Source organism: Mixophyes fleayi, chromosome 8 (genome assembly GCF_038048845.1).
Source record: "Mixophyes fleayi isolate aMixFle1 chromosome 8, aMixFle1.hap1, whole genome shotgun sequence".
Lineage (NCBI taxonomy): Eukaryota > Metazoa > Chordata > Amphibia > Anura > Limnodynastidae > Mixophyes > Mixophyes fleayi.
This window is the reverse complement of record NC_134409.1, coordinates 8,868,480-8,891,183: the sequence shown is the minus strand read 5'-3', so window position 1 is coordinate 8,891,183 and position 22,704 is coordinate 8,868,480. Positions and strand designations below refer to the sequence as shown.

The 22,704-nt window shown below is 38.8% G+C and overlaps 1 protein-coding gene across 1 annotated transcript; it reads right to left on the bottom strand.

The window, feature by feature from the left end:
- Nucleotides 1-20,469: 20,469 nt before the first annotated feature.
- On the bottom strand, nt 20,470-22,346 carry FOXD3 (forkhead box D3). Its single transcript, XM_075184003.1, has one exon. It carries the CDS (start codon nt 21,952-21,954, stop codon nt 20,860-20,862), a length of 1,095 nt encoding a protein of 364 aa, XP_075040104.1. The 5' UTR covers nt 21,955-22,346; the 3' UTR covers nt 20,470-20,859.
- Between the last annotated feature and the right edge of the window lie 358 nt (nt 22,347-22,704).

Here is a 22,704-nt window from a genome sequence, read left to right as displayed (position 1 = left end):
AAATGTTCTGATTAGACATGTTGTGTATATTTGTAGTTGCAGCTATGACACCTGTTGTACTGTTCATTTACAAAAAATAACTTCTGTAATCTATATCCATAATTTGCACCCCCTCCAAAAAATGACCACGCACCCTCTGACACTGCTTCACTAGGGTCACATACGCTTTAAATTTAAAATAAATAAATAAAAATATTCGGGTCACCATAATATATGAACCCCATAATAATATGAATACTGAGCATCATTATAATGTTAATCTTGTTATATCTACTGAAGGGTCTTTTAATTAAAATATACTTACACGGCTAAGGGAAAAAAGATTGCAAGAAAAGGATTCAATATGTAAAATAATTGGAATTATAATATATACTTGATCAATATTGAACAATAGGGACATTTTTATGGGACAAGTCAAAACTTTAAAATTTGAGACTGTCCCTGAAAATTAGCAATGGCTGGCAAACAGCCACACCCATATCACAGCTACTACCCATCTCATCACAAATGACTGACATCATAGTAATAACTTGCCTATGTAAGAAACTGGCCACCAACCATCATTAGGAACTGCGCAGACGTGGTGTGCGGGGTGGGATTGTGTGGAATTGGTGCGCGGGGTGGGACAATGCGTAGGTGGTGCGCGGGGTGGGACCGTGCGTAGGGGGTGCTCGGGGTGGGACCGTGCGTAGGTGGTGCGCGGGGTGGGACAATGCGTAGGTGGTGCGCGGGGTGGGACAATGCATAGGGGGTGCTCGCGGTGGGACCGTGCGTAGGTGGTGCTCATGGATAGGTGGTGGTCGGGGTGGGACCATGTAGAGGTGGTGCGCAGAGTGTGACCGTACAGAGGTTGATTTTCTGTGGTCCGAAATTCCTCTTGGCAGCCCTGGCTACTACTACTTCCCCGATAACTCCCTGCCCATTTTAATAATGTGATTCCCCTAATCACCAAAATTTCAAAAAGCAAAGTCAGGACAAAATAATCCCCCACCTCAAAACACCCAAACCACACCCCCGATCTACCCAAACGCCACCCCAATCTGTCCAATTATGCCCACAGTCTGATGAAGCCACACTTACATTGTGATAAGCCCCACTCTTTTTAGGAGCTGAGAACCGTGTCAGTCCCACCAAAATCTGAACTTTTAGGATTTTTAAATTTAAAGCAAAAATTGATAAACACTAGCTCATTACACTAATGTATACTTTCCTACTTTCTATACCTCCAAGGGGCAAACGCAGGGAGGTGTGACAGCATGATTCATGCCATTACGGGCCCGACTCCTGCTGCTAAATTGCGTCAATGGCGAGTGGGGCAATAATGACACAATTTGCAGCAAATCACGTCTTGGTAGCCACGACTTACCCACTTTGCAAGAGGACTAGGTGGGATCTGGGAGAGTGATCTACTCTTCCAAGAGTCTGGGAGGATTCCCTGAAATTCACGAGCCTCCAGGACATTCCGGGACAATAGGAAAGTATGCGCTAATATCCTATCTATTGTTACCTACTTTTATGTTAAGTGAGACTGGAAGCTTAATAGCTGTGTCCACCTAACATCCTTGACTCTAGTATGTAAATGAGAGGAAGAGCACCATTGACAGAACTGTATTTGAAGCTATGGCCCATGTAGGGTTAATATCAGCCATGGGCGCGTTGTTGGGTGAGGCTCCCTCAGCACTGAAAGGGACAGTGGTGTGAATGCCAAGGATCGCGCACTAGGCCCTCTCCTCCACCTTCTAGGGTTTCTGGCTGCGCAGGCTGCATACTGTTCTCTGGGAAGATGTAAAAAAAAAGAGTGTAAGATTTCAAAGAGCTCGATCCTGATCTGACATCAAAGGCCCAAGTGATGGCCCACACATGCATGGCTAGAATATACAGCCAAACTCAGCCCTCCGCTCTCTCTGAATGGGGCTCGTTCTATTAGCGCAGGGTTTACACAAAGTGTAGTTAGAGAGAGGAGGTGATGGATATCTGCGGGGGTCTCCTGGCTTGGTACAAAGTAAGGATACTACACACTTGTGTGTTTGTTCTGTGGGGGGAACACTAGCTGCATTAACACCATTAACAATTATTGGACATAGCTGTATATTGCCTTGCCACAGTCTAGTAACCCATTAAACACATCAGTGTCTGAGCTGGATTTCAGTTTATATCAGATCAATGTCATCTGGTTTAAATTATTATTTTTCCATAGTCATACATGGTACAATGTTAGGATAATTTCTTTATAATAACTTATAATACTTAGAGACTAGTAGTAGACTATTGCAGAGTCCTTGTTTGTAACAGTTTTAAATTGTGTTTTATTTACTAGTATTTTATCTTAATTATTTATTAATATAGCGATGTTAATCACATACTGTTTTAATTAATAAAATAATTTTTTTCACACTTTTATGCTGACCCTACATTACCCATTTCCCATTTGATACAAAATGCTTCTGACTTTCCCAGCTACTTTCCTAATGCAGTGACCTGGGCTGAATTTATTAGTTGACGTTAAAGAAACTCCCGTTTTGTAAATTATTATAGCCTGCAATCCTGCCATATTAAGTGGGAAAATCAGGAGCAGAACATTTTGTTCGTGTGAAATGGGTCGTGGGAGAAGGTTAGATAATCTTGTGGTGTCTCAGGTGTTTTTGTCCCAAGATACATAAAGAATCTTTACTGGCTAGCTGATGTTTATGTTGCAAACCAATATTAATGTACAGATACCTTTTAACTTAAATACACATTACTGTGTGATACTGCCTGAATCGTCTTCTCAGTGTGATAATCATCCATTTCTGCATTTCCTACTTAATGTCCAACTGAAATGGGTTGAATAACAATGATCTAATCAGGGGCAGGGGGCATCTGGTTAGGCTGGGGGGCATTTGCCGCCCGGGCCTCTCCCATTGAGGGCTATCGTGGGCTTGGTCACTGGGCTACCTGCAGTATTTTTACGTTAAAATGTAATTAATAGGCTGCTGAGCCGAATCTTACTAAAAAGTGGTCAGTTTGGCATTTATAGTTACTTATTACCCAGATATAAGAGCATTAGTCATGTCTATATTACATGGATGAATTCAGGTGGAAAAACAACCAATGCACTATGTAGTTACAGTTCTGGGAGCAGCGTCCTGCTGGCAGTTTCAGCCATCAGGTAAGAGCGTTGCTTAAACAGGTCATTACTGGATTAGTGGTGCCAGCAGAGGGTCAAGGTGATTTTGCACCCAAGTCAAAAATGCCAACCCATGCCCAACCCTCTTGCCCTCCACACAGACACAGTGTTATCCCTAACCCACTATAGCAATGTTGTGGGATATTTTGCTATGACTTGTGTATTTTGGTGGGAAACGCTACCTTCGGCCAGGAAGATTTGTCTGCTGTATAGATAAAATCATGTTCAATGGACAGACCTGAATTTATAAAAAAAAAAAAATCTGCTTGTAAAGGTGAAGTATCCCTTTAAATCTCCCAGTTTCTCTGTAGCAGAAAACAAAGGGGATTATATTTAGTGCTGAACCTCTAAGCGTTCTGGCACCCAATGCAGTCGCTTAACCCTAGTCCTAATGGAAAATTGTGATGTTAAATTATTAGGTGACGGCCCAAATCCACCCATACCCCTCCCACACGCCCCTCTTCCTGTTGGACACACCCCTTGCTGTGGCTAGAGATCTCGACTGGCCCTGAAGAGTGTAACTGCTGGGGTTGCATGATTACCATTACTTCACTGTAAGTCTGTATAGCAGAAAAACTATAGGCATGCAGCACTGAATAAATGTGCAAAGGTTGCAGCTATGTAACCCGTGTATTTCACATGTGTCCAGATTCACACGTCTGATCTGGTAACTCTACCCTTCAGGAAAATGCTGTTTGGCAACCCTAATTTCCAATAAGTATTTTTAGTTATTCACCTGTTTATCTTGCGCTGCTTTTCTGGCCCTAGTGCCAGTGGCATTCTATGCAGAATGAAGATGGAGGCAGATTCAGCAAGAATTCTAGCAGTTTAAAGAGAGATAGGGTAGTGGGAGGGAAATGGAGAAATAGGTTTTTACAATAGTACAGTTCTGATTGTACCACACAGGGATCACTTACAAAGCGACAACACAGAGGAGTGGCGCAAGCACTATTTTTACAGGACAGTGCATGGATTTGTAAGACAAAATAATAATTAAAATAATAGGTCTTTATTTATATAGCTCCTTTCTCCCAATAGGACTAATGTCATCCAAAAGTACATCTTTTGGAAAATAGCTGTTGGAGGTTCCACATTGCTGCTGGATGGGCACAATCATGAACCGTACTATGTCTACCATCATTTTGCCGGTCAAGATGTGTAGATGACCAGGAGTGAGTAGAGATTGGGCATATCTGACAGACTTCAGATCCCTCCCTGGCAGGCTTTGTGCTCTTCCCCTTCGTTATCTAACTAAACTAAGGTCTCGGGTTCAGAACCCGAAGTTGTCACTACCACATAGTCATCACCGGGACATATCGGATGCACTGTCATGGCATGACTTGTTAATAAATAGAAACTAAAGTTTATTCCTTATCGCTGTGAAAAGCAGCCAAAAGGAATGATAAACTACGCGGACATTTTGTAGCAAGTCATAAACAAACCCCTTAACTTTCCACTTCAAAAACCACAATGACTGCACGCATTGGCTGCGTGCTCCTGTGTACACGCAATTGCACATATATAGTTATTCTTAGCCGCAAATGTTATCTTTCTTCAGAAATGACTCCAGCAGTCATCTAGGCAAATCCTTTTTTGTTGTTGCATGTGGGTTAGACAGGCCCAGTGTTTTTCTGGTCCACACGTGCCTTAGTAATACACTTAGAGCCTGAATCATTAAGGAGAGCAAAGCATAAAAAAGAGTAACTTTGCACCTGGGCAAAACCATGTTGCATTGGAGGGTAGGTACATTTAAAATGTGGGGACAGACTTATAATTGGGGTATTTGTGTGCTAGACTATAAAGCAGATGGTGTTTTCCTTACATGCAAAATAATAAACTAATTTTCAACCCTTTGCATTGTAACATAGTTTGTCCAGGATCAAATCTACTCATTTTTTTGCCTTACTTTCCTTAATGACTCAGGACCATATACTTTTGATATTTACACATGATACTTTAAATGATGAATGACTGTGTTGTATTTCATACGTCCTTTAGAACATTATGTAATCAAAAGTAAAATACCCAAATACCAGCTTAATAACCCTCATCAATATTGGTTCAGACCACACAATGGCTACTTGCATTATATGCAGACAAGTCCTTTAAAAAAAATTAAAGATTGAAAATAAAATAAAATGCTTATTTGTACCAAAATTCTCCATGTTGGCTGTTTCTTCTTGAAGGAAGTGTGTCTAGTGCTCCTGCCCCCTTTATTAATGAACATTTCTCTGTTTCAGACCTTTGCTGTAGAACTGTAGAATCTTACTTGGCCTTGGTATTTATTGAGGCTTAATGTCATCCTGAACTGCTTTTGACATTAAGATGTAATATTTGGTGTGTGATACTTTATTCATGACTTCTGATAAAATGTCACACCGCTGTCTTACAGAGAGACGTGATACCGGCAGCAGCGTACTGCATTGCCGCGTTCTAGAATCAGAATGGCACTTACAATAGATACTGCAACAACTGAAAATAATTATTATCCAGAATGAACACAACAGAGCTAAGACAAGGAGGATATTTGATCATTTTGTCTTTCCTTATGTCCTTGTAGCGCTTTTCTATAAATGTTATATTTGAGGGTGTCCATTGCGCTACAATTGCAAGGCAGCCATTGCGTGAACTCAACCAATTTTCATGCAATTTTCATGTAAATGCAGCTACTAGGGACTAGTGGCATGTCTGAGGCATAAGGCACCAAATACCTCATATATTAGCGATGTCACTGATCAACTGAATAGTGGTTCAGCCCTCCAATGTGTGTCTACCAAGATGAAAAGTCAAGGTGAAATCTCAGCTATTGATAGTCATGAAACAGCGCCTCTAGTGGCCACATTGTAGAATGTTTAAATAGATGTTATAAAGTAACACACTGTATAATCTTTGGTCAATTTGGTCAAATCCACCTATTAAAATTCTGCTGCAGCTTTAGGTAGTCAAGGACCCTTGGTCCCCCCTAGCTCAAAAGTTTCAAAGTACTTTCTTGCCCCCCCCCAAAAAAAATCATTGATTATATCTTAATTGTATAACTCTTATTTTTCTTCACTGTCTCCATGTTAAAGTTAATGTCCATTTAAAGAATGCTTTTATTTTTGTATGTAATTAAAATTTTAAATCTCTCCATTTTTGTCCAGATTGAAATTTGAAATGATATGTTTAGATTATTTGTCATTTCAAGGTGTTAATTTCAGAGATAATTATCCATAATTAAATACCAAGCAATGTGCTTTCAAATGATTTTTCTGTAATTGTTAATCAATACAAATTCATGTTATTTCAATAGCCTACTAACTTGTAGAAAGCTGGCTTCATTTTATTCCCTCCCCGGAACATATATATATATATATATATAGTGTATATAGTGTATATGTGTAAAAGTTCATTAGGTATTCTTATGTTTTGTGATTATCCCATTAAAAGTTTATGGTTTAGAACCAGAATAGCTTTTGTCTTTAATATGCTTTTTTAATATTTAAATGTCATTTTAACATTTTTTTAATTAGCTTTATTTTCGTTTCATGTTTAGTAGTGCTGGTTAGTACTTTGTTTAAACATATATGGAGTTTTTAAGATGTTTGGGGAACTTTCAAGGTCCCTTACTACAGAGACGACCTAACATGAGCCACAAAATTGGGCGTGTCAAAACCACAGGCGTGGTTTGTCTAACATGGGTGTGGTTTTACATAGCCAATGAAATATATGAAAAAAATGTTTTTTAAAGCTAGAATTAAGCACAATGCAGACTTCTCTCGAGAGCCGCCTATAGGGGCGAGGCAGGGTCACATGACGTTGGGCCACTGATCTTAGGGGGTACTGGCTATTATTGCAAAAACGTTGATTATCAAACTTTTGATAGCCCATATTTTCTAACCCACCGGTTGTTTGCTTCACACACCCCATAACATAATAAAATTATTGTTCTAAGCTTAATTTTATTGATTAGATGTTGAGAGATAACATTTTTCAAACTCGTCTCTTGTTGTAAAATGGGGGGGGGGGGGGGGGCATTTTTCTTAACTTACTTCAGAGACAGGGGTCAATTGCCTGAAACTTCCAAAAAATAACAGGTTTGTTATTATGGCTTTAAACCAGGCATACTAACGTAAAACAATTATTGAATAAAGTTATAAGAAAAATTGCATTAATGTGGTTAAACATGTTTGTGGATATAAAAATTGCAGTTGATTAAAGAGGCTTAATAAAAGATACTGGAAAAGTGTCATCTGGAATCTGATGGTTTGTATAGGACACAAAATATTTATGCACATTCACCATATAATTAAATCTTATAATAGATCCATGCAGGCTAGGTAGGCATAAATACATTTTCAGATCTAACCTGAATTATGATGTGACATTACAGTTCGTAGAAGCTCTTTGTAACCACAACCAAACGGGACCTAAACCTGCTTGAGACCACCCCAATACAACTGCTGTAGATACATTGTTACATTGTATCTGTAGACCACCCCGATCAAACTGTAGGTGATACAATGTTACATTGTATCTGTAGACCACCCCGATCCAACTGCTGTAGATATATTGTTACATTGTATCTATAGACCATCCCGATCCAACTGCTGTAGATATATTGTTACATTGTATCTGTAGACCACCCCGATCCAACAGCTGTCGATATATTGTTACATTGTATCTGTAGACCACCCCGATCCAACTGCTGTAGATATATTGTTACATTGTATCTGTAGACCATCCTGATCTAACTGCTGTAGATATATTGTTACATTGTATCTGTAGACCATCCTGATCTAACTGCTGTAGATATATTGTTACATTGTATCTGTAGACCATCCTAATCTAACTGCTGTAGATACATTGTATCTGTAGACCACCCCGATCCAACTGCTGTAGATATATTGTTACATTGTATCTGTAGACCACCCCGATCCAACTGTAGGTGATACAATGTTACATTGTATCTGTAGACCACCCCGATCCAACTGCTGTAGATATATTGTTACATTGTATCTGTAGACCACCCCGATCCAACTGTAGGTGATACAATGTTACATTGTATCTGTAGACCACCCCGATCCAACTGCTGTAGATATATTGTTACATTGTATCTGTAGACCACCCCGATCCAACTGTCGATATATTGTTACATTGTATCTGTAGACCACCCCGATCCAACTGCTGTCAATATATTGTTACATTGTATCTGTAGACCACCCCGATCCAACTGCTGTAGATATATTGTTACATTGTATCTGTAGACCATCCCGATCCAACTGCTGTCAATATATTGTTACATTGTATCTGTAGACCACCCCGATCCAACTGCTGTCGATATATTGTTACATTGTATCTGTAGACCACCCCGATCCAACTGCTGTAGATATATTGTTACATTGTATCTATAGACCATCCCGATCCAACTGCTGTAGATATATTGTTACATTGTATCTGTAGACCATCCTGATCTAACTGCTGTAGATATATTGTTACATTGTATCTGTAGACCATCCTGATCTAACTGCTGTAGATATATTGTTACATTGTATCTGTAGACCACCCCGATCCAACTGTAGGTGATACAATGTTACATTGTATCTGTAGACCACCCCGATCCAACTGCTGTAGATATATTGTTACATTGTATCTGTAGACCACCCTGATCCAACTGTCGATATATTGTTACATTGTATCTGTAGACCACCCCGATCCAACTGCTGTCGATATATTGTTACATTGTATCTGTAGACCACCTCGATCCAACTGCTGTAGATATATTGTTACATTGTATCTATAGACCATCCCGATCCAACTGCTGTCGATATATTGTTACATTGTATCTGTGGACCATCCTGATCTAACTGCTGTAGATATATTGTTACATTGTATCTATAGACCATCCTGATCTAACTGCTGTAGATATATTGTTACATTGTATCTGTAGACCATCCTGATCTAACTGCTGAACATACATAGTTACAAATGTCACTGGCAAAGAAATTTGAGTAAAATATTAATTACAAAAGAAACAATACTCCGACACTACAGACATGATGTTGTTTATGAAATGAGATACCTAGAAATATAAAGAGCATTTAATGATCTCTGTAAAGTATTTAATAAAGACATTGAGATGCTGCGTCCAGGAATTGAATTTACAAAAACAATAAATCTTCTAGCATTGCATGGTGGTGGTATTTTAATGGTCAATGTCCTAGCATTGATGATAATGATATATATAAAAAAAAAGAGTACCAAAATTTTCATAAACAGTTGGGTGTAAAGTTTACTATTATTTATTTATTAAAATAAAATACTTGGAGCTGCTGAGAAAACATGCCTAACAATTTATAATATTAATATTATTCTAATTACTTTACTTTTGCTTACACATTAATATTATATTCACATTATACACATTATATTATATTGTAGCTAAAATATATTCTCAAAGGGAAATTGTGGTCTTCTATAAAATACTTATATTAAACACTGAGTACAACTCTGTTGCACTAACCGGGACAAAGTAACTATTTTATTTTTTGCCTTTCTCTCCCTGTATACTGCACCTAAAAATAGTATTTATTCACTGTGCTAAAAATGTTTTAAGAAATCACATACTCAGAGGGTTAGTTAATCACAGGTCTCTATAGGCATGGTTTGGATATATCAGACAATCTTGCACCCCCCCAAAAAAAATATTATGGGGGGATACACATATTTATTTGTCCTAATTAAGGGCTGATGTAGATTCGGATGCAAGTCCAACTGATCAGAGAAAAATGCTCTTTTAGGATCCATCTCAGTTTGCATTCAGACTGAGACAGGTCTGCACCTCGCACCTCTCTGAGGTTGGAGAGGTGGACTGGGGGAGGTAGTGGGTGAGCCTATCAATGTACAGGCGTGTTCACGCTCTTTACATGCTGTGCTGAGCTAAAAGCAGCCACAGATAGGTCTCTAGAAGGCGTATCTTTTGTGGGTGCTTTCCATAGTTGCCTACTCTCCCGGAATGTCCGGGAGACTCCCCAATTTGTGGGAGTTCTCACGGACTCTGGGGAGAGCAGGGCAACCTCCCGGATCCAGCTCACCTCGTTTGTGAAGTGGGTGGGGGAAGGGCTAAACGCGTCATCCTGGCCCGCCCCACCCTGAAATGGGCAAAGATTGACAGGGGTGTGGCCTAATGGCACAATTCATGTGGCCACGCCCCCTAGATGTTGGTAAGTATGGTGCTTTCTCCTGGTGCAAGAGACATTGCCGTTTTAAAAAAAAAAAGGTACAAAAATAAATACATTTTAAAAAAAGGTGTGTACTCCCTCCCAAACAGCATAACCAATCAGTGCTGTTTGGGAGGAGAATATCCTGCAAACCGGCCCATAAGGCAGATAGAGAGGTGTGTTTGTGCAATTTGCATAGTATTCTGAGTCTCACGAATCTAAAGTTCTTGGAATACTGTGTAAATTACGGGATGCAATTTACAGTTACGATTCCAGTGTAAATTGCACCCAACTCTACATCAGGCCCTGAGGATGCAAAATTGTTATTTAACACTATAAACACTACGACTAATTGAGCAACGCGTAACAGTGTAAGTTTTAAATGACATCACTATTAGTGTTCACTCATCGGTAATCTGTGGAGCTATTGGAAAATAATCAGGAAAGTTAAATATCCAAATAAATAGCTGCTGGCATCCAAATACAAGTGACAATTAACACACGGCTCATCAGTCACTAAGTGCTGTTTAAAAGGTCTCCGATAGAAGCAGCCGCCTTTTTACTGTTACATGGATTTTGTGACTTGGGGGCTATCACTCCTTGTAAAATCTTCAGCTGAAGGTACGACTGAAGGTGGCAGTTTAGTTAATTCTTGGGTACACTTAATGATCCGTTCTGGAGCACCTGGAGATTACTTTGACACCTCTCCGGGCGTTTGGCACAGCCCTGTAATCTTCATAAACCAGACGAGTGCCGGCGTGCGCTCTCATCTTGCTTACTGAGTCCTGAATAAAATTAGGCCAGGTTTACCTACTTGTTTAAATAAGAATAAATGTCAAATTTCAACGACAAAGAGCGGATTGTGCCTTACGCTGACCTATTTTCCCTCTGTGATTTCGGAAAAGGCGAGATTAGTATGGATATTGCATTTTCAAGGACCTTGCCACTGTTAAATAGACTGTTAAGTTGCAGTTTATGGCTTGAGAGTCTGTTCCCTGCTCAGTACAGGAGATGTTGCTAAGTTCATTTGTAGCTGCTACATTGAACATTCACTGAATAAAAATCCTTCCGTGGGAGGTTAATACCTGGTGCGGCCCAAGTACATAACGTGGATCGCTGTAACCCTTTGGACTCTAGAGTTATTCGGGACAGTGCTCTTGGGAGTCTATCTATAGCGAAGTGTTAACACTTTCTCTGCCAGTCTGTCCAGCCTCTGGTGACTAATTCGCTACTAATCCCAAAGGGTTAAATAAGAGTGTAATAAAGTTCACAGTTCAAAGGAATTTTTTTTCTTACTTTTTGGCGGTCATTTTAGACCGAATTTGTGCAGGCATTTGAGACACCTCTTGCATCTTGTACGCAATACATTCACGGATGGCTGCTCTCGACCGGTCGTTGTCCTACAGAGGTTCTGCGCGTCCACAAAGACGCCGTTTCAACGGGTGTCATCTTGGGGGCAAATCCGAGTGATTTCACAAGTGCACTCTATTTGGTCCTCTACACGTGGTTGATGTAGTTCACCCTGGTTGTATATGTTGTATGAGAGACTGACTTATTTGCAAAAATCTAGTGTAGGAGTGAACAAAAGTTATAGGTAATGAGAACAGGAGGGAGGAGGGCCTTGCTCACTAGAGCTTACAATCTAAAGGGAAAGGGGCAGAAATACGGATGACACATGGGGTGAGCCAATGTCAGGGGATCTGAGGGCAAGAAGCAAGAGTGGGGGAGATGGAGGATGAGAGTAGTTTTTCCTCAAATTTCCTCTGAACCTACTTCCCCCCAGTGTCAGTACATGTCCTCATGTTCTAGTACTTCTCTTTCTTTGTTGAATGTTTCCCTCCTGTACCTTGTTATAACCCTTGATTATTTTATATTATTTGATTGTTATTTGATCTTTTAGTCATTCCAGGTAAGTTTTGTGCTGTAGGCCATGCACCATTTTAGTTGCCCTTCTTTGTACAGTCTCTAATGTATTTATATCCTTCTGGAGATATGGCCTCCAGAACTGAACACAGTATTCTAGATGAGACCGTACCAATGACCTATACAGTGGTATTATTACTTCTTTATTTCTGCTACTGATTCCTCTCCCTATACAACCAAGTATCTGACTTGCTTTCCCCATTGCTTTGTTACATTGCTTTGTTACATTACTTACCTGCCTTTAAGTCACCTGAAATAGTGACTCCTAGATCTCTTTCCTCCTCAGTAGTTTCCATTATAGTGCCATTAATAGTAGATTTAGCCTTTGGGTTTTTGAGACCCAAGTGCATTTTTTGGCAATAAACTCTTGACCATTCCTCTAGTCTACCGAGATCAATCATTTGTTTTACCCCTCCTGGTGCATATCTGTGTGTCATCTGCAACAAGGCATACTTTCCCTTCAATAACATTTGCAATGTCACCAATAAAGATATTAACAAGCACTGGTCCAAGTACAGATCCTTGGGGTACTCCACTGGTAACCTTTCCCTCCTGTGAATGGACTCCATTTACTATAACTCTCTGTTTTATATCCTGCAGCCAAGATCTTATCCATTTAACCATCTTAGAATTCAATCCCAAACTTTCGAGTTTATCTAACAGTCTGCGATGTGGGACAGTGTCAAAAGCCTTACTAAAGTCTAGATAAGCTACATCTACGGCCCCACTTGATGTAATACTTTAGTCACCCAGTCAAAAAAGTCAATAAGATTTGTTTGACATGATCTCCCCCCAGTAAATCCATGCTGTCTGGGATCCTGTAAATTACTGGATTTGAGATATTCTAAAAGTCTTTCTTTTAAGAGTGTTTCCATCAATTTCCTACTACTGATGTAAGACTCACTGGTCTGTAGTTGCCTCTTCCTTGCTTCCACTTTTGTGCAGTGGGACTACAGTCACTTTTTAACAGTCTTCTGGAATTAATCCCATTACAAGTGGTGAAAGTGGGGGGTATATGGGATATGTCATACCGCTACTTCTCCCATTGCCTTAATTGTAACACTATCACATTCCAGTCACTTATGTTACCATTACATTTTTCATACCGCCACATCTAAATTTCCACTTTGACCTCTGAGACTGTCCACAATATTCCTATGCTGGGCATTCATATGGACCATATACACTTACACTGGAAAATACAAGCTATGTATAAATGCTATTAATACATATCCAGTAACATAAGTGATCATGAATGCATTCTGCAATATTGGTGGTTTGTTTTCTAGATTAGATATATTTATATCAGTCAGAATAGAAGGGTCCTTGTTAAACTCATCCCCCCAATAGTCCCATTGTCGCAGCAGTGTACTGATTTGTTGTTCTCAAAGGGGTGTGCCCTACCAGAAATTGGGAGTGGCATCATGGTTTTAGTGGGTGTGGTCTGGACAAATCAGAGATGTCCTCTTTTTTCTTTCAATTTTCCACTAAGAAATTGTTTAACACACCAAAAATAGTGAATAACAAAGTGCTAGAAACTTTCATCAGGGGCACAGAGACCCTCATCATTTTCACAACATGCCTTTTCCTATTTTTACTTCTCTTACTTAATGATGAGTGATACAAAAACTGGTATAATAATTATAAACTGAAATGTCCTCATTCATTATTATCTATGGCAATTAATCATAGCACATATTGGGGGTACTCAATTCTGCACAAGTTGCTTTGCAATACACTTACACAGCAAGGTCAGCTCGCTCATAAATTTCTTTAAGTGGTCCTTTAAATAGAAAGATGTGACCTAATCGCCGGTCCCTATGAATAAGTTGGTGCTATTGGTTATGGAAATGTTGTTTTCGACTGAGTTTGGCTTTCTGTAAAGCAGATTGACTCTGAGCTCTCCAACATTAGGGATTAAGGGTTTATACTTGGCTCAAGTACAGTTCTGTCATATACTAACCAAAGTTAGGACTGGCTGTATGATGGATTGGACGTTGCTGCGTTCTCTGGGATATGGGCCAGTTCTGGGCATGCGCTGAGCGTTTTTACGCAATATACGTAACGTATCGGCATTTACGTTCCTTAATGACGCAAACCCCCTCTATTGCGTTGGGGGCATCTCAAACTGCTTCCAGATCAGCATCTGCAGCACATGTCCCAGGTTTACAGCTGTCATACTCCCACCCACAAACGCAGAACCAGGTGGTGAGCGCAATAACATTTTGTAAACATTTGTTTCCTTAGGGAAAAACACCATTACTATTAGGCTTCATATAATACAGCAGACAGAAACAAAAAAAATCCCATCATATATGCATGATCAATGAACAAAGCCCTCAGCAGCTTTAGCGTGTATTTGCTAGTCAAATCACGCAATTTGCGCTATGAAAAACTCAGGCGCGTTCATCTCTGCATCAGTCGCAGTCGCTGGATTTCACTTCGACTTTCAAACTTACGAAACCTATTTATTAATGTAACACTTATCACGGCATTAAGTCAAACAAAAATTGTGTATTACCCCCGATTTAATATCATTTCACCGCAGCGACAGGTAAGTGAGGCGCCGCTACCACGATGAAAGCTATCCAGTGATATATATCCCTCTGGAGCCCCCACTCTGCTCCACTGGAAGCCGGTACATATAGGGAACTGGAACCCTGGTTTGAGCCTCCAATTACACTGCTACTGCAATATACAAATATCTGTATTAATGGCTAAATAAATATATATATATATATATTTAGCCATTAATACAGATTTTCTTGCCCTTTGATATAACTGCCCCATAATCCTATTTATTCATGAGCCCTTGTTTTTTTAAATGTGTTATTATTTTTTAACATAGATCACCTTGTATCCATGACTGGAGAGCTCATGATAACCCCTAAAATTTTGAGACCACTGCTGTAGTGTATCTCACAGTAAACTACAATACCCAGAAGCCTTTATTGCCAGGATTTATACAGTAGTGAGCACCATTTAATAAGGGGCAGTACCCGACAACTTAGTTTAGGGTGACGACTAGAGGGCAGTATCTGTAGGGAGAGTGTAGGGGAGCAGTATATTTAAAAGAATAATAATTATATTTGAAAGTTGTTGTTATATAGAATGTATTTATAATATTTTGTTGATGGCTGCATATTATGCATCACAGGGTTACCTAATTAACTTATCCCCCCTGATTTGCATTGATGCCTCTACCAGACATGGTACAGAACGGAAGCCTGTCAGGGTCAGAACAAAACTCAAATCTATTCCTAAAATCATGTTTTGCTTCACACAGCCCTCCCGTCCCGGGAGCCCTCATTGTCAAACATGGATTTATCATTCCCAACAAAATTGTTACTCTTCAATTTATCTTTTGGACACGAATCTTAGATTGAATGGGCCACGTTGGGCATAGCCAGTAGTCATGGGGAAATAGCTTATAAAAAATAAATCACCTTATTAAAATTAGAGTTACTGTGGAATAAGATGACATGGAGAAAAGTATGTACATTTATCAATTGTATGGGCTTACTTAATCCCTCCAAAAGTTTAGTTCTTCTGTCATCCTTCAAATCAACATGGGATTTAGACAGAAGAATATAGAAGAAATAGAGAAATATGTGATATACATGTATCATGGGAAGTCATTTACATCCACTATATACATATATTTTTATTAATTATTACAACTGGGTTCATCCGGAAAAATATATATCGGAACTATTGAGTGAGATAATTTTGAGAAGCCTTTTTTTTTTATTAACTCCATGATTGTGGATAGAATTAAATATATATGATGAAATGGACGTATATGTATACAAATAAGGCACCAGTGATAGTACTGGCAAGAGATCGTGTAGATTATAGGCAACATAGTTACAATTTGATATTACGTTTTTAGTACTGTATATTAAATTACATTTGCATTTAAATATTGTGTGAGAACAGTGGTTAATTTTACATCTGAATTCTGTTTGTAGTATTTAGCCTGGGCATTATTAATAATAATAATAATGATAAAAAATAATAATAATAATTATTAATGTCTCAGCCTGTAAATCTGATTACGATTAATTTAATGAGAACTGTAATTTTGTTTGAATTAGAAATGAAGGAAACACCTTGTATTTGGTTTAAAGGGTAATTGCAGAACCATTTTTACGTATAATATTCTCTGTATAACAGATGTTAGTTAATAGGACTGTGAACAGAACAATGTTATGTACATCTCTACAGAGCTTAGTAAACGAATCATCTGCGCTTTATTAGCAGAAATCGGACGAGATTACAGATCAGGTCATTTGTATTTGCTTTAAGCAAGAAAAGACCCTTCACCCTAATGTCTAATTACTATGTAACATCTAAAAGTGAAAGTTACATTGTGACAACAGGTGTGGACGTGGACTAGCAGACACTGGACTAAGTAAATGTTTTAAACCATCTGGTTATTATTATAGACCATTTATATATCTTATAAATGAGCTTATATAATATTTTCCTATACAGATCCTATAGATATCAGCCCATTGACATTGGTGACCGATCTGCTTGTTAGAAACAAATCACAGTGGAATATAATCCCACACAATTAACAATCCAATCATTGCTCATTTATCCTTTCAAATAGTGAAACCTACATAGCCTGTATATTATATTCCTTGTAGTACAATGCTGCAACTACTATTCTAAACAGACTTTGTATCCATACATATAACTGCACGTATTCATTGAAAATGTCACATCTTCACGCCTCCAACATTTATAGGAATTATAAGTTTAGTTGATTTTTCTAAACAATTGCTTTGTGCACTATTTATTTGTGTTTCCTTTTATATAATGCAAATTATTTCTAATACACTGTGTTGTTTGTATGACATATATTATGCCTTGTTTTAAATCTAGGAGTGTATCATATTTGTAGTTAGTTGTTATATTTTCGCAGCTGATATTTATTTATTTATTTTGCTACATTTGTGTGTTTTGTTACTTTGTGGTGTCTTTATGTAGAGTCAGTTTTCTGAGAGGGAGGCAGTGAAGGGTAAATCTTCAGTGAATGTTGGCTCTGGATAGCCTTAGAGCAACTGTTAGAGACCAGAGCATGGTCATTCTATCAATGTTTAGTATCCGGTTACCATTAATACACCCCGGAGTACAGCCTGCTTTGCTTTATACTAATAGGCATTTGTCACTAACAGTGTCAGGTTTTCCCATGTGTCAAATAATTTATTGGAGCTGAAAGAAAAGGAGAAAATAGGACTAGTTTTACATGGACAATTTAAGAGGTTCTGGAGTCCAAATAGAATTGACACATTGCTCCCTCTATACTACAAAGGTCGAGCTTTACCTTGTCCTGACACTTCCATCTCACATTAAAGACACATCTGTGAGTGAAAGAATCAAACCTTTACAAAGGTCTATCTGCACATCTATTCTATGTCTATATTTAATTGCAAACTCTTATATTTTATTTTATTTATTATGTAAACCAAAATACATTTAATTAACAAAAATATACATCGTCTTCATGACCCCAATGGGCATCTTACACCAAACAGGGGAATGCAAATGCCACCACACCTGCAGAAAATTACTGAAATTAAATTTGATGATTTTCTTTCTTATGTTCGTGTATATGTGGTTATAAATAAAATCAGCGCAAGCTATTACAAAATATAAAACGTAATGCAATGCATAAAAACTGTGGATATGTTATTAGACTGACAAGTAAATTGTTATTTAATGTTTTAGTTTATAAAAAAAAAAGAAAAGAAAAAGAATAGTAATAATATATAAATCGGTTGAAGGTAGAAGAGCAGTTTGCAGCATAGTCGCTCTGCCACCTAGAGGCTCTTCTTGGTATTGCAGGAGTTCCCACGAGTGACAGAAGAGTATTAAAAAAAAAACCTACCTGCTCTTTATTCTTTCACCCCATAATAGCAGAAAAACACAGCTGTCCAAACTCTGGTGACCGTGTTATTTCTATACCCTCGTGGTGAGCTTTAGCTGTCATCTGCTAATTATACTCATTAGACTTTAATTCTTCATTAAATAATCGAATAGCTTTTTAACAAAAAATACAAATGTAAAAAAAAAAAAAAAGATTAATCTCTGATATACATTTCGTCCAATATTACAAAGATAATACCAGCACCAAATCAAATAAATCTCAAAATGCCAGATTATCTCTATTGCCCCAGTCTAGTAGACAAAAAAATCAAAATAAAAAAACCCCATTAAAACTAAACTAAATAAATGCCACAATCTTTGAATGCAATTGATACATTTGTGCTAAAGAATAACAATTAAGTTTGTTAAGGAAATAATATAATATATAGAACAGTCAATCTGTTTTTATCCTGTGTATTTTCAGTTATATACTGTGTATATTATATATTTATATATATATATATATATATATATATATATATATATATATATATATACCAGCACACACACATATGTATATATATATATATATATATATATATATATATATATATATATATATATATATATATATGCTATCATATCCATTCCATAAGAATACATGATTTGCGGTGTAGCCTCCGTGACTGACAAGCCTTGCAGCCTAGCCAGCTCTTGTCAAGCACAGGCATTAATGCAATGTACTGAGATATGAGGGAGTAATTTTATAAGTAACAAAGGATCAGGATTGGAATGAGACCCTGTTATCCAATGTCATTTAGGAGTACTGGATCAGCAGCTTCTTGAGACTAAAAGTGAATCCAAGAAGACAAGTCCTTTCCCTTTTCCCAGGGGTATCGTCTAAAAATAGTTCTGTCCTCCCGCTTGTACAAATAAAACAACCATTTGCTGTTTGTGCAGAACCGATTAACCAGACACAACTGTGAAACAACTTGCTACTTTTATAACTGCAACACACAAACATATTTCAGATAGGTTTAAATTTTCCCTGTAAAGGGAGATTAGGTGGCAACAGAGTTGATGCCTCTTTGGTCATGATACATAATCCGTTCTAAATGCAGGTGACCCTGCTTCAGTGTCACTTAATTAGCGGATCCTTATTTATAAACTTCTCATCTTCGGCCAGCTTGTTTTATTCTGCTATATTTACACAGCCGTATAAATGTTTACTCAGTGTGTGGGGGGTAGGGGGGATAATATTTGCCACAGACTAAAAATTACATAACTCCAAAATATGACCGGGAATTTAAGCTTTACATTCATGCAACCAACAAAATGCGATGTTAATAGACAGTTTGCGTGCGTTTTGTTGTAGCTTAATGTGAGTTGATGTCCGATTTTTTTATATGTCAAAGTATTTTTTAATTGACATTTAAAATACAGCTAAGATGACTGACAAGGTTTCCAATGTTAGAAATTAAAGCAGGGTCTAGTATTTCACAATCCTAAAGAAATAAAAATGATAGCGATGCAATTGAAATTGAAAATAGAAGTTTAAAATATGTTTTGAATATTGTGTTTTAAAAATGAGCATTATGTCTACTTCATGTGTTTATCGTTTATCATTCATAATACGTCCTAAAATAACTAATATTGGCAATAGTTCTCGAACAGTTTATATATATATATATATATATATATATATATATATATATATATATATATACACCTCATTTTAATATATATGCATTCCCAAATTTAATAATTCTCCATGCTCATTTTTTTAGAGACAATTCTCTATCGGCGTGCTTTTGTCGTGTGTATAATTATTTTTTAGTTGTAGTAGTTTTAGTTTACTGGGGAAAAAAGCTAAATGAAACAAAATTAATTATCCATTGAAGCAATATATGTATCTATATATATATATATATATATATATATATATATATATATATCTATATATATATATATATATATATATATATATATATATATATATACACACACACACACAGTGATTGCAACTGTATGATTTCATTTGTGCCATACCAGTGTACATTGTACATTGCAATATAGCAAACATGAAATGTTAAAATATTGATAATCTGCTTTTCCCCCCATTATTTAGTGCAATTAAATTGATCAAATTTGTGTTCACATATACTTTATAAAAAGTACCTAGATACTTGATTAATATTGAAATCGATTATAATTCTAACCACAATCATAAAGATGGAAAATAGAAAGCAAAGTAACATTTTATAAATTTATTTACAAAATTGTGTACAACACGATGGAGTAACATTTAGAATACATATATATCCATTCATATATAAACAGACTTTTTTTTTAATAGACTGACATTTTTTTGTTCTTCATTTTCTGGAAAATGTATTATTTAAAATCTCTTTTGTACATTTTTCGATAAAGTGAGTGAACCTTCAACAAAAATGAAAGTTCAGTGCTCTAGTCTACAATTTTCTTAAAAAAATAAAAACCCAGAAAGTAAAATCGATCAAATATAAGTATTTTGTTTTTTTTCTCTCGATATAAATATGTACAAATCGATAGTTCGCTGTTACCTGTACAGAATGCATTCCAGATTTGTACAGTTTAACACTAAAGTTCGTTCTGATCGATCTGGTTTGCAGGAGAAGAAGGGGGGGGGGTCCAAGTTCACAGTCTGATTGCCCAGGATTATTGAGCTGGCCATTTGGCCACTGCGGTGGGTAGGAACTGTCCTGATATGAGATTTGTGGGTACACTGAATATTGGGGTGATGGTTGCAGTGCTTCTACTTACTGACAGCGGCTGGTGGCTCATCAGGGCGGACTGCACTGTCACTGGGGGTCTCAGGAAAGTCTGTGCCCCCGCAGAGGAAGCGGCTGACACCCCAATAATGTTCTCTATACTGAAGGACGGTCTGCTGCTGGGCTCTGATTTGATGATTGAGGCTGCGGTGCTCAAGCTGTTCAGCTGCAGCTGCAAACTGGGGCTGAGCTGGGTGTTAAAGGCTTTCCTGCTAAGTTCACTGGAGGGCAAAAGGGGGACAGCTGGGGGGAGCATGTGCCCCACAGGGGGGATGTAGGGATACTGCAAAGCTGCCGGGTGGTGGTAGGCGGCAGGGTGTAGACCATATGGGCGCCCATAGGGGCTGGCCAGGCTGTACGCCCCAAAACTCTGCATCATGAGCGCTGTCTGGTCCCTCAGGTTGTCCGGCTGGTGCCTTTTAAACCGTTTCCTCCTGCGGAGGAAGCTGCCATTGTCAAACATGTCTTCAGACTGGGGGTCCAGGGTCCAGTAGTTGCCCTTGCCAGGGTTACCAGGCTCCCGGGGGATCTTGACAAAGCAGTCATTGAGGGACAGGTTGTGCCTGATTGAGTTTTGCCAGGCTGGGAACTTCTCTCTGTAGTAGGGGAAGCGGTTACTGATGAACTCACAGATCCCACTCAGGGTCAGCTTCTTCTGGGGGCTCTGCAGGATGGCCATGGTAATCAGGGCGATGTAGGAGTAAGGGGGCTTCACCAGGCTGCTCTTGGGTTTGCTCTGGATGGCAGAGCTGCCGTCCTGGAGGTCGCCTTTGCCCTCCGCCTCGTTGGCACTATCTGAGGGGCTCCTGGGCAGCTCCTTGCCCCCCAGGTCCTCCTCCATGTGGTCATGGTGACTCTCGCAGTCGCTGTCCTTGTCCAGAGACTCGTCCCCTTCTCCCACCACATCAATGTCCACATCCTCAGCGGTCAGCACGGTCTGGCCGGACATGTCACTGGCACTGCTGCCTCCAGACAGGGTCATCACAGCTCTGGGCCAGGCTGACCTGTGCTTGCAGTGGAGCAAATTAAGGCCAAAATAATAGAGAGTCCTGGAAGCTGTCTGCTCGGGCCACCCAACTTGCAGCAAGTCACCCTGAGCTTAGAGATCCTTTGCATTCACACCGCTTTGTGCTGATCTCCTGTTTGCCTGAGTCAGTGCCCCCTCCCTCTAGTCTGGGGGTAGCAGATTGTCCAGAGCATAGGGAGGGGAATGGGGAGGGCGGGTGGGGGGGCTGTTTAGCAATGTCCAGAGGATGTGAGGGAAATATCACGGTTTGCAGATGAGGTCTGAGGATGGTAAACTGTCCAGAGGGGAGCTGGGGAGAGCAGTAGTGTCCAGATAATGGCTGTGGCTGTAGCAGAGCCACTTTTAAAGTCCCCTTTGAAAGACTGGCTGATAGATTACTTTCCAGTTAAAGATATACTAGCAGGGGCGTCACGTGACCGCCTGACGTCACACTCCCCCCCCCCCCTCCTTGCTAAGCCATGCACAACTCAAGTTGTTTCATGAAATTGTCAACAAAGAGACAACAGTAGCACTTCCTATCATCATCTGCAAGCATCAGGAAACTCTGGCAGAGGGATTATCAATCTGACACCATTACCCTCCTCTCTCTAGCTGTGCACCTTGGCTCCTGCACGCTCATCTCTCATAGCAGAGGTTCAGGATTTTATTTTCTGGTTTTTAAATTAATAGTGATTTTTTGTTTTGTGCGCATGGATCTGGGGTCAA